Source organism: Sinocyclocheilus rhinocerous, unplaced genomic scaffold (genome assembly GCF_001515625.1).
Source record: "Sinocyclocheilus rhinocerous isolate Xijiao unplaced genomic scaffold, SAMN03320098_v1.1 scaffold397, whole genome shotgun sequence".
Lineage (NCBI taxonomy): Eukaryota > Metazoa > Chordata > Actinopteri > Cypriniformes > Cyprinidae > Sinocyclocheilus > Sinocyclocheilus rhinocerous.
In genome coordinates this window covers 695,074-712,577 of record NW_015663491.1, presented here as the reverse complement: position 1 = coordinate 712,577, position 17,504 = coordinate 695,074, and the positions used below count along the sequence as shown (strand labels likewise).

At 37.6% G+C, this 17,504-nt stretch overlaps 1 protein-coding gene across 2 annotated transcripts in view; it reads right to left on the bottom strand.

Annotated features, from left to right (window-relative positions):
- stard13a (StAR related lipid transfer domain containing 13a) overlaps window positions 1–16,006 on the bottom strand; it is a 35,420-nt gene extending 19,414 nt beyond the window's left edge. The window contains exon 1 of one of the 2 annotated variants that reach the window (XM_016539184.1): window positions 15,580–16,006. In XM_016539184.1, the coding sequence (XP_016394670.1) occupies window positions 15,580–15,703 (124 nt within the window). In that variant the 5' untranslated portion in view covers window positions 15,704–16,006. Of the gene's footprint in view, window positions 1–12,302; window positions 12,593–15,579 lie in introns of those variants that run through there. The other variant, XM_016539182.1, reaches the window with a different exon arrangement.
- Between the last annotated feature and the right edge of the window lie 1,498 nt (window positions 16,007–17,504).

Sequence of the window (17,504 nt, the reverse complement as noted above, 5' to 3'; positions counted from 1 at the left end):
CTCTAGGTTTTCAAAAGCCCTTTAAAATTAAATATGTACACAGTTTGGATTAAATGAAAGTATAGTCAAATTTTTTAATTAGCATGTTTTTGTGTTTTGCTTTGGTACCGAAATTGGTACCGAGAACCGTGGATTTTCACTGGTATTGGTACGGAATACTGAAATTTTGGTACCGTGACAACACTACTAGGCACAAAATCTGTTTTGAAACATGTGGATGTGTCATCAAATACATTTGTAGAAGAACAATATGTTGATGCCTAAATCCCTTTCTAGAGTTTTTTATTCTTTTTGCTTCCGATCTGACATTGTCATTCCTCAGTTTGGCCCGTTCCTGGCGGCAGGAAAGGAATTCCTCACACTTTGGTCTGCAGCACAATCTCCAGTGATTAGCTCTCCCCTGAGGGGTATAAATTACTGATTTACAATAATACCACTGACAAACACAAAGTCCAAGTCTGAGAGACACAAATTCCCTTCACAGCACACTCATGTGTCATATAAATGTAATTTCCTCTGCTCCTCTAAAGTATGCACTAAAGGGACACATTATGGAAAAGACTGTTCTTGCCCACGTAAAGTAACACATCAACTACTATTTAACAACTTACAACATAGGTGTATAAAAATGGCATCTTTACCATTTAATGCATCTCTAATGAAAGTCACACATATGAATTCCTTGTATGTTACCGCCAAAAACTGTTCAATACTAGCTCTGCATGTTTCGCATCCAGAAACACACTCACACATGGAAGCAATTAGAGAAAGACACGATGGGGCCAGTGCAAACACTGCTATCAAGAAACAGCGCTCAGTGGGAGCAGCCAAGCATGCTGTCACAGGCAGGAAAAGCCCCCCCGTGTCACCGCTGTGGATGTTTGTTCTGTTTTAATGGTTTGTTTGTTTGTTTGTTTCATTGACAGAGTTAAATAAAGCTTTGGGCATTTGGATCGCACAAGGAGTCGATTATCAAAAGCGATGGAGGAATTTAAAGTGCAATGCTGTGTAATTATGGGCATTAGCGTGCATAAAACATAACATTACATGAGCTTTTATGAGCATTTGTGATGGTCTTAAACATCTACTGAAGTGTGATAAAAAAAAAGTGAATCGTGATGATGTCATATTGCTGATGAAAGTAATTTTTTTTTTTTAGTTTTTAATACATGTCCCTTGTAATATTTAGAAAAAATAATCAGTCAACTAACACTATAGAAAAAAATGTAATCTTAAATAAAAATATAAATATCTTGCATCTCCAAAACTGACCAAAATATAGGCCTAAAACTGTTTAAAAGTTTGGGGTTACTTTTAGAAATTAATGCTTTTATTCTGTAAAAAGAATCAAAAGTGAGAGTAAAGACTTTTACAATGCAAAACAACTCAAAAATGTTAACTATCACAACTGTTTTCAACATTGATAAGAAATGTTTCTTGAGAAGCAAATCAGCATATTAGAATGATTTCTGAAGGATAATCTGACTCTAAAGCCTGGAGTAATGGCTGATAAAAATTCAACTTTGCCATCACAGGAATAAATTACATTTTAAAATACATTAACATAGAAAACAGTTATTTTAAATTTTAATATTTCTCAACATACTACTGTTTTTAACTCTATTTTTGATCAAATAAATACAGCTTAAGTGAGCATAAGAGACTTCTTTAGACAACGTATGCATGTTAGTGTATGTCCAATTGTAGAGGTAAAATACACCTTTTATTTTAAATTTTAAACATTTAGATTAAAAACATGACTCTTTGCAACTTTACAGATCTTCTTTATGCACCAAGAGCTTGTAACACTCCAAAGAGAAAGAAAAAAATTGAAATCGCATCATATGACCCTTTTAATATTTATTTACAATTGGTTAACCTCAACTTCCTGCTCGCCTTCAATATAAAAAAAAAAAAACTGTTCTCAGATCAGTACTAAAACAACATCTAATGAAGCCCTCAAATGAAGCCCAACCACTGGGCTTATTTTGCAGAACATTAAAGAGACTCTGGGACCTTCTAAAGCTCAGAGGGGATTCTGGGTAGGCCTGAATCCAAGGCATGGGAATAAAGAACTGCTGTGAGGTCATGAGTTTAATTAACACATTCCGCTAATATCTAATATCCCCCGCCAACAACCAAAGGACCGAACCAACACAAAAGGTCCCCAAAACAATAAACCTCAACATAACCTAAAGCAAAGCAGCATGCAGAACATGAGTCAGCCAAAGTCACACAAATCAACACAAACAACCTGATAAAAAAAAGTGTCACAAACAAACACACAGCGATCACCTCTGCACAGCGTTACGCTGCTATGGCATCTAATCCCAGCAGTCAGGACATGCAGCCCCTCATGACCCAGGCATTCCTGATCACCAAAAGGCAGTGCGCCATGAGAGAGAGCAGCAGGCACGGATGCCACGCAGAGCCTGGATGCCACGGGGTGCGGGACACAATCAAAGGCATTCTTGTTTCGATTGAGCAGGCAAGACCTCTGATTATATAAGAACACAGGTCCTGTGTCCTTAAAAGTCACCTTAGCCCACAAATGACTCTCTCAGGTTTTTACATTCTTTCAGTTTTTTCCTCTTCTCCCACTGACTACTTTAGTTCTGGTTATTCCTGCTTTAAAAGTCAAAAAAAGGAGACTCAGAGCCAAGAATGAGAACATTTCCTGTGCATTTCCTTTTTAAAGTAACCGAGAAACTATGTTGCAAAAAAACTGTTGTTTTATTGTATTGAAAGTGAAAAGGTGGAAACTGGAAGCAGGTTTTGTTCCAAGGACCAATGTGACATTTGTAACAATACCATAATTCTGTAGTTGATATCAGTTTTACAGTTTCAATGCCACAGTAAAACTAGCATGCTACTGAACACAATTCTGTATTTAAAAAGTTATTAATATAGAATATCATTGCTAACAAAATTAATCAAGCAAAACATGTAGCCTTAAGGCCCATTCACACCAGGGATGATAACTTACTATAAAATCGCAGGCGATTCATTGCCGATTTTGAATGCGATTTTGTGTAGCTTGTCAGTGAACTACGGCTCTGTGTAGTAAATGCCGCTCCATCTGAAAGCACGTGCTGGAGATTTACTACCAGTCACAGGAGCGACTTCACTGACGAGATGCACATGAAAATCGCATTCGATTTTTTGCACAGCCCTACTATAAAGTTTTAATAATCTTTACAATTCTATAAAAAAATGGAAGTCCACATAACGACACAGTGGAAATGATACAGTTGGAATCACTTTCAGAATTTTTTTTTTCAGCTGATGAATGCTAAAAACACTTACAACCAATCAGAATATACAGCACCTTTAATGTTGGGTATGTAATTTTATTTTTACTTTATCAAAGCATAAAAATATAATTTCTGCAGATATTTAGTAAACATGCTACGTTCACATACTTGTTTCTGTGATAAACAATGCTACAGCCAGTTATTCTATTTTGAAATGTGTGTTCCATGTCAGAATGTCTGTCTTGTGTTTTGGTCTGTGCGTTTCCCACTGCTAATAGTATTTCAACACCTTGGGTTGCCAGGTGGTGGAAAACACAGTGTATTAAAAAAAAAACACAAGTGGGCTCCCCCAAAGTCCACGGTATAGTTCGAACACTGATTGCAGCCTTGGAAGCCAACAAACAAACTGGATCTGAGATCAAAGTTTGTACCTGACCTAAGTTTTACTCAATGACCAGAGGAATATTAAAATAAATCGACTAATCAATTAAGGCTTGCAGACTTTCAATGTCAAAATCGCTCATTCCTGTTGTGTGTCCTCAATCTGGCAACCCAGAGATATATATATATATATATATATATATATACACACACGCGCGCACGCACGCACGCACGCACACACACACACACAGTGCATATAGTGGAGATATCTGGCTTAATGCATGAGGAAAACCCCCCTTTAAACAGCCTTTAAAGTCATGTAGTGTAATTGAAATGTTAAATGCAGGATGACATGATTTGCTTGTAGTGTCTTGCCCTAACCTAAATGCTCAAACACACAGCATTAGGGACTGCAGAATGTATCTTTGTGATACTGTTTAGTTTTGTTATGGTATTATTAATGCAAGTACTAGAGCACATTCAAAGCTGTATCTGAATCACACACGTTTGACAGTAATCCCATTAGCCATGTATCAGCAGAGCAGTCCTGCTGTGCTCTTAAGAGCTCCGAAACACCCACACCTGTACAGAACAGACATCAGTCCACACTGCCTATGGAAAAACACTTACATTACTCTCACACTAACGAATATTTCATGGATTCATAGTACAAATGTTCAATCATAATCCACACCAGACAGTTAAACCAGTAACTCTAGTGCCATTTAGTTTACAGTCTACATGATTTACAACACATTTTACTTCCATAATGTGATGTATTCCTCAATTCCTATTGAGAAAAAAAAAAACTAAAGCTACTGCTCAATGGAAACTATCAGTTGTGTTAATGAGCAGCTAGTTGTGTTTGCATATGCTTTGGTGTCTATGAGTGTGTTTTAAACAGTGTGAACTCGACTCGCAGACCACCAAGGCAGTAAAACTATGATCCTTTTTGAGCTTGGTAATGCACACTCTCCCACAAACACTCAGCTCTGTCTACTCTTCATCTCAGCTATTTCTACCACAACACACACATACACACACACACACATTCTCTCCCATGGGTTTTCTCCAGACAGTTCCTTTATTGCTCATCAGAGCATGCAGATTTAATACACACACACACACACAAACACACACAAATAGGTATGGACCAGTGCCATTTTCCCACACATGCTAAAGTGATTTGACATCCATCCACTGGGATCATAAGGAAGTTTCTTGTTTAACTAAACATGACTCTTAAATTCCTTCAGTATGGACCGTGTCCTCCATACTCAAACTCAGAAAAATCACAAAGTCTTTAAACATCAATTTTTTCCTCTAGGCAGCAATAAGCTCAGATGGTGAGCAAATGGATACTTTTGCTTAAGTATCAGAAAACCAAGTGATTTTAGGAGAAACATCAAAGACAAAGTCAATGCTTAAAGCATAAAACATAAGTGACACACAGTAAGAGCATGGTTTTACTCCAAAAAGAAATGAACAGCAAAACAAACAGAGAGTTTAAAAAAACAACAACAACTAAACAAAACATATGTTTAACTTAGTTCAGTACAGACTCTGAAATTCCTTCAGTATGGGCCATGTCCTCCATTCTCAAACTCAGTCATAAGAAAGAAAAATTACAAAGGAAGTCCTTAAACATCTCACTTTTTTCTCCTAGGCAGCAATGAGTTCAGATGGTGAACAAATGGATACTTATGCTTAAGTATCAGATTTTGCTCTTGGGATAAAACCCAAGTGATTTTAGGAGAAACATCAGACAAAAAGTCAATGCATAAAGCATAAAACATAACTGATATATAAGAGTATGATTTCCTCCAAAAAGAAACGAACAGTAAAACAGAGAGTTTAAAAAAACAACTAGGCAAAACAAAACAAATCTTTAACTTAGTTTAGTATGACTGAAAAATATATATATATATTTATAACATTAATTTTAAGCTTTTTAAAATGACCAAATGGCATGCTGCATATCATAAAGTAAAAAAAATGTGATTTTTTGTGATTCAGAGTAATTTGAAGATGCAGGTTCTGGTACCTCTAGGCATCGGCAGACGGCTGTGTGTTATGGGTAAGATCTTAAAACCATAGTGGAGTTTTCCGTCAAACATTCAGCATGATTTATTCTGTCCGTCTTTTAGAAGAGCCCGTTCCAGCACCGCTCCTCTTCGCCACTGAGTTCAGCTGTATGTTTCTCATTCTCTACACTTCACCTCCTGACTGTAACGCTTATGTGCCAGTCCCTCTTCCGCCCTCCCCTCCAGTCTCTAAACAGCTGGAGTATGTACAGTCTTCAGCCCCCCGTCTCCTCCTCACCCGTGAGCATGTGAGAAAATGAACATGTGCTGCTACCTTCAGGGCACCATCGATCATATGCATACACACACACACGCAGCTGGAGATGCAACCTGTCGGAATGCCTGTTCCCAGACAATAACTAAATTTGGTCGATTGCTAGGAAAAATCTCTCTCTTTGGGCAGCTCTCACAGCTCCCTTTTTCCCTTTTCCAGCACTGAGTGCTTCCCTCTCTCTTGCTCACTCAGACCTGAGCAGCCCAACCGCTGCAGGTTTTAAATTTGGTCGATTGCTAGGAAAAATCTCTCTCTCTCTCTCTCTCTCTATATATATATATATATATATATAATACTATATAAAACAATATATAATTATTATAGTGATACAATAAAATCCGAATGTAAAACATTTCTGAAACTACCCAACATGTGCCAATCCAATCATATACAGAAGCATAAATTAACATTGTTTAAATTAATTTGGACCAAACATTTGATACAAATAAATTGGAATGCTTTGAATTGATAATATTTTATTCATTCGTTTTGACTTTAGTACTGTACAAATGACAATTAAAATTAAGTCAGCATGAAATAAAAATGTACCTAATTTAAGAACTGTTGCTACTTTTGTTTTATCACAACTCACATGTACATTAAAATATATAGCTGTCTTTATATTTTAGAGATTCCTTCACAAGGGCATGATGATATTTGAGGATCCTTGGCATCAAAAAGTTTGAGAACCCCCACTTTAAAGAACTGTTTTATAGTCTGTTATTGTCTTATTCTCTCTTTCTTGTGCAGTCGAGCGGTGAAACAATAGGAGGAGGAATAACACTGGAGAAGAATGGTTCACAAAAGAATAACAACGGAGGAGAAAGAGAGACTGCTGTGTGTGAGAGAGAGATACCAGAGGGTCAAGTGTGGACTAAGTGGCTCTGGGCACACTCCCCAGAGTCCTCACACATTCCCTTCTGGGAACACAACGAGGCTGCATGTGTGAGGCTGTGTGTGTGTGTGTGATGGGAAGAAAGACAGCAGTGGCAGACAGAGGAATGCAGGAATCATATGGCATGAGAGAATCAGCAGTCAGAACTGAAAGAATAACAATCTATTAAACAGCAGGCTACTTTTCATTGGACAACTGCTAAAATTTAGGCTGATGATAGATTTTATGCATTTGTGAAAATTTGTGAGCAATGCAAAACATGCAACATCAAAATTTTAAGGCTTTCATGTCTCTATGACACTCTGGTATCTAGTAACTTACTGGTCAGGGAATCTTATCTAGTAATCTTAATGGTCAGTGAAAATCACCTGTCCAATTGAATAAGATACATGATTTCAGGTATCAGTCGTGTCTGTTGAAGCAATGGTAAGAACAAGTGATGTGTCAATGAAGCAATAAGACCCAAGAAGCCATGGTTCGTGACTTCGCTTCGTGCCTAACAATGCCCCTTAGCTGTTATAAATTCACTGTAAACCACAGCTTCACGGGCTTACTGCTTTTATAAAACGGTTATTCCATATACGTATATATATATATATATATATATATAATACTATATAAAACAATATATAATTATTATAGTGATACAATAAAATCCGAATGTAAAACATTTCTGAAACTACCCAACATGTGCCAATCCAATCATATACAGAAGCATAAATTAACATTGTTTAAATTAATTTGGACCAAACATTTGATACAAATAAATTGGAATGCTTTGAATTGATAATATTTTATTCATTCGTTTTGACTTTAGTACTGTACAAATGACAATTAAAATTAAGTCAGCATGAAATAAAAATGTACCTAATTTAAGAACTGTTGCTACTTTTGTTTTATCACAACTCACATGTACATTAAAATATATAGCTGTCTTTATATTTTAGAGATTCCTTCACAAGGGCATGATGATATTTGAGGATCCTTGGCATCAAAAAGTTTGAGAACCCCCACTTTAAAGAACTGTTTTATAGTCTGTTATTGTCTTATTCTCTCTTTCTTGTGCAGTCGAGCGGTGAAACAATAGGAGGAGGAATAACACTGGAGAAGAATGGTTCACAAAAGAATAACAACGGAGGAGAAAGAGAGACTGCTGTGTGTGAGAGAGAGATACCAGAGGGTCAAGTGTGGACTAAGTGGCTCTGGGCACACTCCCCAGAGTCCTCACACATTCCCTTCTGGGAACACAACGAGGCTGCATGTGTGAGGCTGTGTGTGTGTGTGTGATGGGAAGAAAGACAGCAGTGGCAGACAGAGGAATGCAGGAATCATATGGCATGAGAGAATCAGCAGTCAGAACTGAAAGAATAACAATCTATTAAACAGCAGGCTACTTTTCATTGGACAACTGCTAAAATTTAGGCTGATGATAGATTTTATGCATTTGTGAAAATTTGTGAGCAATGCAAAACATGCAACATCAAAATTTTAAGGCTTTCATGTCTCTATGACACTCTGGTATCTAGTAACTTACTGGTCAGGGAATCTTATCTAGTAATCTTAATGGTCAGTGAAAATCACCTGTCCAATTGAATAAGATACATGATTTCAGGTATCAGTCGTGTCTGTTGAAGCAATGGTAAGAACAAGTGATGTGTCAATGAAGCAATAAGACCCAAGAAGTCATGGTTCGTGACTTCGCTTCGTGCCTAACAATGCCCCTTAGCTGTTATAAATTCGCTGTAAACCACAGCTTCACGGGCTTACTGCTTTTATAAAACGGTTATTCCATATACGTAGTAAGGTTTCACAAAATAAAACAGAGCAAATAAAGTGTAATGATATTAATAAAAACAGTATTCTTCCACCAAACAATGTAGTTCCTCAGAATCAGTTGTGGTTGCAACAAAGTAGTTGCCAAGCAACAGACAGACGTAAACAGAGGTGTATGTTTGTAGAGTAATTTACAACAGCTTCGAACGTGGCTCAGCCAATCAGGATCAAGGACGGGAACTATCCGTTTTATAAATTATAATACTCATGGGTTAGTTCAAACAGTTTGGGTAATACTAATACTGATCCTAGACTTAATAAACACCACTAGTAATAAATAATATTCTCTGTGATTTACAGTACATGTGTGACCATACTTCTTTTAAGCAACAGAGGGCAACCAAGAGCAAGGGAAAAAATACAAAAAGCAAAAGGCGAAAAATCCACACACCAAACGAAATGCAAATTCAAGGTCCTTTGAACAAAAATGTATTCCTGAAGATTTACACGAAGGTGACAACAAAAACGGAAGTGTGCTAACAAAAAAAGTGACTGTGCACACACACACACACACACACACAAAAGCAAACATTTCAGTCCTTGCTGGACTATCTTCAGCATCTTTAGCACATCTTTAGGAAGTCCAGCTTCCATTCTGACTTTGATTTATGATCAAATGTACACTTTGTGTGATTCAAGTTTTAAAATCTCCGTTGACTTACATTAATATAATGTTCAGCATTCAAAATCTATTTGCCAGTGATGATGTTGTACAATACGATGATGTCATAATGGCCTGGGTCCATTCTCCTCGGACTTTCTTCTCCTTCTTTGGATCATTTTACTACAATATGCTGTCTTGCAACTTATTGCAATACCTTCAGGAAATTCCATTCAAATCTAGTTCAAAGTACCACCACCCTCTCGACCTCCGTATGCTATTCCCAAAAAATAGCATAGATAGTTCCCGCCTTTAGTTTCTCATTGTTTTTATAAATGCTTAGCTGTATGTACAGGAGATGACTGTTGGCTGAACTGAATCACTGGCCAACTGAAGCCCAACCCTACCGCTCTGACTGCTGTTGAGCAACCGCTCACATGCCACAGCAGCTCATGATATGACAAACGTACATATTCAGCATCCAGGAATCCACCCTGCATACTAAGAAACGAGAGTAAGATAAGGATACTCATCATGACCCATTTCAAACATATCTATATAATTCTAAAAATGATTTGCTTTTATTTTCTACTGTGTCTAAGAAATGAGGCAAAAATGTATTGTGTAATAATAGTTAGGTCTAATATTTCATTATGTATTTGGTGGATTTCCTTATAAAGACACAACCTGCGTGCAGTCAGGAATCTGGTATGCTGTACGTGGGTGAAGACTGCTTTTAGGTGAAAAGTATTTTTCTTTCCAATACAAAAATAATATGAAAGTGCTTGGCAGGCTTGTACGCCACAAATTAAATGAACAATTCACTGAAAAATGACAAACCTGCCATAGTTTACTCGTTGTTCCAGACCTCCGTAGAATAAATGACAATCCTGCCATAGTTTACTCGTTGTTCCAGACCTCCGTAGAATAAATGACAATCCTGCCATAGTTTACTCGTTGTTCCAGACCTCCGTAGAATACAAAAGACAACATTGATCGAGAGATGACACTTATGTGCTAGTTGTTTTTGATGAATTAAAAATGAACGACTCTTTTGAGCTGGCTCTTTTAATGAATACTTCAAAAAGACTGGGTTGAATCAGTCTGAAACACTGCCCTGTATAATACGAGCAGAGAAAGCTAATTTAACATTCTAACTCAAATATAACATGTGAATCAGAATCAAGTTGAATCAATTCAAATTGAGAACTTGTGAATAAGAATAGAGAGTGATTGAGAACCGGAATCAAACCAGATTCAAATCAAATAGACAGCATGTGAATTGAAATCAAATCAAATAGAGAGCTCGTGAAGTGGAATTAAATCAAATTGAGAGCTAGTTGAAAAAAAAATCAAGAGCTTGTGAATCGTATTCAAATCAAGAGCTTGTAAAACCGATTCAAATCAATCAGAGAGCTTGTCAATCAGAACTGAAACTGATATATTTTGACCTCTCCCTGACAAAAGACCCCTCCAAAAGCATTTATGATGGACTGAAGAAAGTGCAAGACATATAATTAAATGGGCTCAAATTAAGATGCTCATATTTCAGTCTTATGGCACTGCCTTCAGTCCACAATTAGCTCAAACCATTTCACAGTGGCAGACCTGCTTTATCAAAGTGCTGCGGATGACAGGCACCAGGCCCAGTTTTTGATGGAATGGGGTATTCTTGGACCCGCTCACGGTACAGCTGCTAACACTTAGTCTGCAGTCAGGAAAAAGAAGGTCGGGTTAAGATTTCAGACACAGTCAGAGAGAATCTACGAAAATGTTATTAAATAAAAGTAAAATCTCCCAGTAGCCTCAGTGCACTGGGGGACAAACTACCTTATTAAGTGTGGAATATAAATCATTTTAAATGAATTATCTTGTCTCCACAGATGGAGGTGAATATATCCTTCAGCATGATATGTATCCACATGTCACAGTCATGACTGGACAAGCCTGTGATTTCACCAGAGCTCCACAGCCGTCCAGACCTCCACGAGCCGAATGACAGAATAACCAGCATGCAGTCCAAACATTCCTGCTGCCACGTGAGCGAGAGAAAGTGTGTGTGTACGCGAGCAGATTCCAAGCAAAACTAAAGCTGCAACAATCTGCATTTCTATTGCATTTCACTGTCAAAACAAAGCAGTAGGATTATTACAAACATATTTAACAAATCATATATATGCTTCTCAGTAATACTTCTTGCTAATGAGCAGACAAACCAAAACGAACCACCTAGCTAGACCTCCAAGAAAGCAAAACACTGGTGTTAACCTTTTGAAACAAATACTGCACAGTGCACACACAGACATAGACTTGTCATGTGTAGTGCTATCATACGCTTGAAGTATAAAAGGGTTATTCATTAATAATGCTGTTGATTTGTGGATAATACTTTGGATTTGGACAGGCTGTTCTCTAGTGCCAGAAACACAAAGACTCTTTACATCTACAAAACACAAGAAAACTTTGTCTTATAGCCAGTATTACCACTGAAAACAGAAGATCGGCCTAACACGTCAAAGCTGAGAGCAAAGTGCTTCATATTCATGCAAACAAGACTGAAAAATAAAACAAACACTCTTTTGGAACACTTAATAACGTCTCTGCATCATGTTTGGCTTGAAGATATCATAAAGTTCAAAAACATGGAATGTCATATGGAATCACTATAATATCTCAGTTTTTTTTACTAGACAGCAATGAAACTAAATGGAGAGCAAATGCATAATTTTCCTAACACTAATTTTATTCCTAACAAAAAGACCCTAATAATGTAACGTGAGTTTCAGAAATCTCAACAATGTCTCAAACTGTGCTCAGATTTGTTGATATACCAAAGTTTGCAATCAAAAGTCCATCAGATTTCAATATGAACACCGGAGACAAAGTTACAATGCACTGCTGATACAGACAGAAATAATGCAAATAATAATGCAAAAAAAAAAAGATGAGTCCGAAATGTTACCCAAAGCACCTCTCATACCTTGGGATATCTTCTTCAGCAGCTGTTGCCTAGATATGATACGGGCCAGGCGTAGTCCAGAACGCCTGCGGTGGCTGTCCAGTCTGAGGTATATATCTTGAGTCTCTGGAGTCATGCTACCCAAACACTCACTGTCCATGGATTCATCTAAGAGGTCAGTCAACATTGCGTCCATCTCTCCACTGTCCACAGGTACAAAGGCACTCAAAAGCGCTTCCTCAAACATATCACTTATCCCTCCCTTAACTTTCACGCACACAGTTGAATCTGCACTGAAATACACTATAAAGCGTGCTCCTTTTGTCATTTACTCACGGAACACTGGCAAGTATACAGACCCAAGCACACCTAGGCATGAAGTCAGTTCTGATCTGAGTGCACATTTTCATCTGCACCACCCACTTTATGGTCGTGTGACTGTGAGAGGAGCCAATAGGGTTGGAAGGGTAGAAAGCACCGTGCGGCCAACTGAACGTCAGCCAAAAACCTGCTTCGATGTGATTTTAGACTGTGTTTCTCAAGTACGGTGTGTGTATGTGGATGTATCGGCCAAAGAAAAGAGAAATGAATGGTGCACCTGGGGAAAAAACGCCATCCAACATACCATAAGCTAGAAAATAAATCTTAAAAGTGAATTGCAATGGGAAGGAGCGAGATATTACAGCTGTCAGAAAGAACAGCAATATCCTCAGAGATCTCAAGACATCTGCTAAATATTTCAAATCCAAATCGTCTAGAATAATATGCACAGCAAACAGAAAGAAACGCTACAGATTGTGGTAGTAAGCATGCGCTCAAAAGTAAGGATGAAGTCAAGACACCAAGATGTTTGGCCACCAGGATCGCTCACATTTGATTGGTCTTGGGTGTTAGGGAAATATTGATCTTGGGTGGAACAATTAAAAAAATAAATAAATACTTCAGACACTGATGTTGTATCAAAAGGACTGAATTATATTTTATATTGTATTAAAGCAATAAGCCCCAAGAAGCCGTGGTTTACAGTGAATTTATAACAGCTAAGGGGCGTTGTTAGGCACGACGCGAAGCTTCACAGGGCTTATTGATTTTACAAAACGGTTATTCCATATACGTAGTAAGGTTTCACAAAATAAAACAGAGCAAATAAAGTGTAATGATGTTAATAAAAACATTATTCTTCCACCAAACAATGTAGTTCCTCAGAATCACTTGTGGTTGCAACAAAGTGGTTGCCGAGCAACACAAAGTAATCAAAGGTGTATGTTTATAGAGTAATTTACAACAGCTTCGAACGTGGCTCAGCCAATCAGAATCAAGGAACAGAACTATCCGTTTATAGTAGATTTTTGACAACTGTAATAATTTAAATATATTTTGTACTTATTTAGAAAAGTTGGTGAAAAGTTTCAAAGTAAAAAAAAATAAAGTAATACAAATGTAAAAACTGTAAGAAATTACGCAGGATAGGATTATTTCTGAAAAACAAATTTTCTGTAATCATGTTCTTGTCATTTACAGTTTAAGCTGAAATAATTAGGCATATCCCAATATTTAAACAAAAACTTCCTGTTATATATAATGTTAGTTGTAAATTACTAAAAAAAAAAATTGTTTAGAAGTACCGAATTAATATCTGCAATCCTGATCTCATAAAACACCTTGTTCTTGTGGACTCCACACTTAAAAAAAAAAAAAAGTATTATGTGGAGCTGAAACCGACAGTTCCAGACCTGGCCAAGCATTTCTACTGAATTGCGAAAATTCAAAGAAAAAAAATGGCACATTTCTTTTGTATGCTAGCAATGTGTAGGTTTTCCCACCTTGAATGTTTGAAGCATGCATGGACAAGCCTGGAAAGATGCTGTTGAAAGCATGCTGAGGAGAATCTGACAATGACTGCCATCTGGTGTTCATGGAATGCAATTACTTTTGAAAAAGTCTTTCATAATTCTCTCAGTTCAGCGAAGGACTTCCTTCAGGCTGCATAACCGCTACAGAATTCAAGACACCCACATAAGGGCTGTGCCAAAATTACCTAAACATTAACCTTTATCCATGAAAACAAACCCGTGTCATTATGGGCATTCACTTATAAGCTAAATCCAGCACGGGTCAAACAGAGGTGAGTTGTTCATGGTCTAAATCAGGTGGACACTGCTTACAGTAATCCCACATGTTTTATCAGTAACAAGAGTCCACAAATTCTATCCACTAAAATCAACACAACTACAAAACACTGTGATTGTAATATATTCATCTTTATATGCGATGTTTACCCAAAGGATAAAAGGTCTGAGTGCTGGAGCAGAAATGAACCCTGGGGTTGAAAAGAGAAGAATGAGGTTAGTGGGTTGAAGGAGAGAGTCTGTACAGTGCTCAGTGAGTCCAGATTGCTTTTAAATTAACTTTTCCTGTCATTTCCTCACTTAAAGCCACAAAGGAGTCAGCAGAGCCTTGCCATTCATGTTATAATGGACTCAATTTTACTAGAATTACATTATTCCACCAGGGCATCCGAAGAAAGATTCTCAAGCTCAATATAGGTCACTAAAATACTATAATATACTATTCACATGCCCCCTCAGACTTCTTAACCAAGTGGATTTAAATGCAATTTGACTACTGTAAATAAAAAAGGTTTTTGACAGAAATCACCCATCTCATGTCATTTACAATCCAACAATCATAATCTTTCACAAATTTTAACCTGTGTTTCCCATCACCCTGAACAAATTACATTATTCTGCTAACACTGTTTGATGTGCAAAAAGCTCAGATAAAAAGAAGAATCTTAAAGATTGACATTTCCTACATGATAGAGCTGATAAAAGACAGTGGAAGGGTATAAAGCGAGAAAGAGTTAGTTTTTGAGCATGTATGAAAACCACAATACTCCACAATATACCACTGTTGAGTGTTAAGAACATTTAAAATAGGTGAAAAACGTGACACGGATCGAGTGTCCGGATTAGTTTTTGTGCAGGAATGCAGCGCATTTAATCGAGTTGAGAGGCAGCAGACATCAGCTAATGACATTACGCGTAACTGCGGCTTCACGCACAACAGACCGGTGGAGCGCAATGTCAATGTCGATGTCGATGTTAATTATTTATAGACAGCGCAAGCATTCATCACATGCAAGCTTATTAAAATCCATCCCAGTCAAGAGGGCACATTACAATGACCATGACCTAAAACGTGACCTTCCCCAGGCCCGTATGGTAGTAGGTATATGATTAAATGGACGACGCATTGTTGTTTATTTCTAAAAGTTGATTCGTGTCCTGCCACTGACCTGCCAGTCGCTTCTCCCGTATGTTTCTCCACAGTAAATCCCAGGCTTTCGACGTAGAGTCGCGCAGCTGCTCGCTGATTGACCGCCGAAGCTGCAGTTTGCTGGACTTTCGCCTCGTTGTCATCGTGAACGGTGACACATATCAGCGCCGCGCCCCGGTTTCCTCGGAGAGGACCGTTATCCGCCGCTCGCTCCGGTGCCGCAGTTGTCGTCACTCCACCTGATACGCGGCGCTGCGTCACCTTGCAGCAGGAGAACAGCGAAGCGTGTTTATATTCCGCTCCGACACTAGGCTGCATCGGACGCAGAATCCACTCGGATGGGTCTCATGCTCTCTGAGGTTTTCCCGCGTCTCTAATCAGCGCAATATGACAGCGAGGACAGCTGTGTGAACTTTCCAGCACTAATGCAATGCAGAGGCGCATGGTACCTTCACTACAACACATCTCTCTCTCTCTCTAGTAGATCACAACATTTGCAAGATTTCTCTCTCTCTCTCTCTCTCTCTCTCTCTATATATAGGTATCCATTTCTGTCCTAGTGTTTCAATTTGTATAAAAGAGCATATCATTTGGCAACAGAAAGAAACAAACAAAAGAAAAGAAGTCAAGTCAAGTCACCTTTATTTATATAGAGCTTTTAACAATACAGATTGTGTCAAAGCAACTGTACAGCATTAATTAGGAAAATATTGTGTCAATAATGCAAAATGATAATAGTAAACACTCAATTTTCCGTTAAAGGCAGTTCATCATTGAATTCAGTGACGTCATCATCCAGCTCAGTTCAGTTTAAATGGTGACTGTGCAGAAAAGAAAATTGAACATTTCCACTATTAATGGCCAGGAAACATGTTGACCTTTAGTGGGGCATGTTGTCACAGTGGAAAACAGCTTATAGACTTTTTTGAGCAACAAAAATTAAACTGTTACCTCATTATAAAAACAGAAAACAATTATAAATTGTATGCATTTATAGCAGTTAAAGCAAGTGACAGCATAACAACTTTGCCCTGACCTAATATTTATGAAAAATGTGTGAAAAATTAGTCTCTTATGCCTACTAAGGCTGCATTTATTTCATCAAAATAACAGTAAAATATTGTGAAATATTATTACAATTTACAGTAACTTTTTATTTGAATATATTTTCAAATGTAATTTATTCCTGTGATGGCAAAGCTGTATTTTTATCAGCCCTTACTCCAGTCTTCAGAGGCATATGATCCTTCAGAAATCATTCTAATATGCTGATTTGGTGCTCAAGAAACTTTTCTTATTATAAAAAAAATGTTGAAAACAATTGTGCTGAATATTTTTGTGAAAACCGTGATACATTGTTGTCAGGATTCTTTGATGGACAGAAAATTCAAAAGAACAGCATTTATTTGAAATAGAAATGTCAATTTTGATCAGTTTATTGTATCCTTGCTGAATAAAAAATAAATAAAAAAAATAAAAAAACTTACCATCCGCAAACATCTGGTGTACGTTTGTGTAGCGTATGTCTTTCAATTAAAGTGAGAACTGTTACTTGCAAAAGTGTAATGTTTAGGGTTAAGGGCCAATTATGGTTAGTAAGGCTGTGAAAATATTATTTAATATAATATTTTTAAATTGCAGCATGTCATATTGCATGACTGTCACTCGCGTGCACGAGCACCGATTTGCCTCCGATGTCGGGCATTTGTCGGCGATTTCGCAAAACCTGTCGGCGAGTGAAAAATCGGGCTAAAATCGTGCAGTGTGAACTCGGCATTACACACACTTATGTCAACTATCCAGTTACACATGAAGTCCTGTCTTTCTTTAATGTGCACATACACATACATTTTCCATCTTACACACATTCCAGTGTCTGTGGGTGTCAGGCATTACACTGGCTCAGCTCCCTCTCAGAGGGGGGTGTTTCAGAGGGAAGTTTTA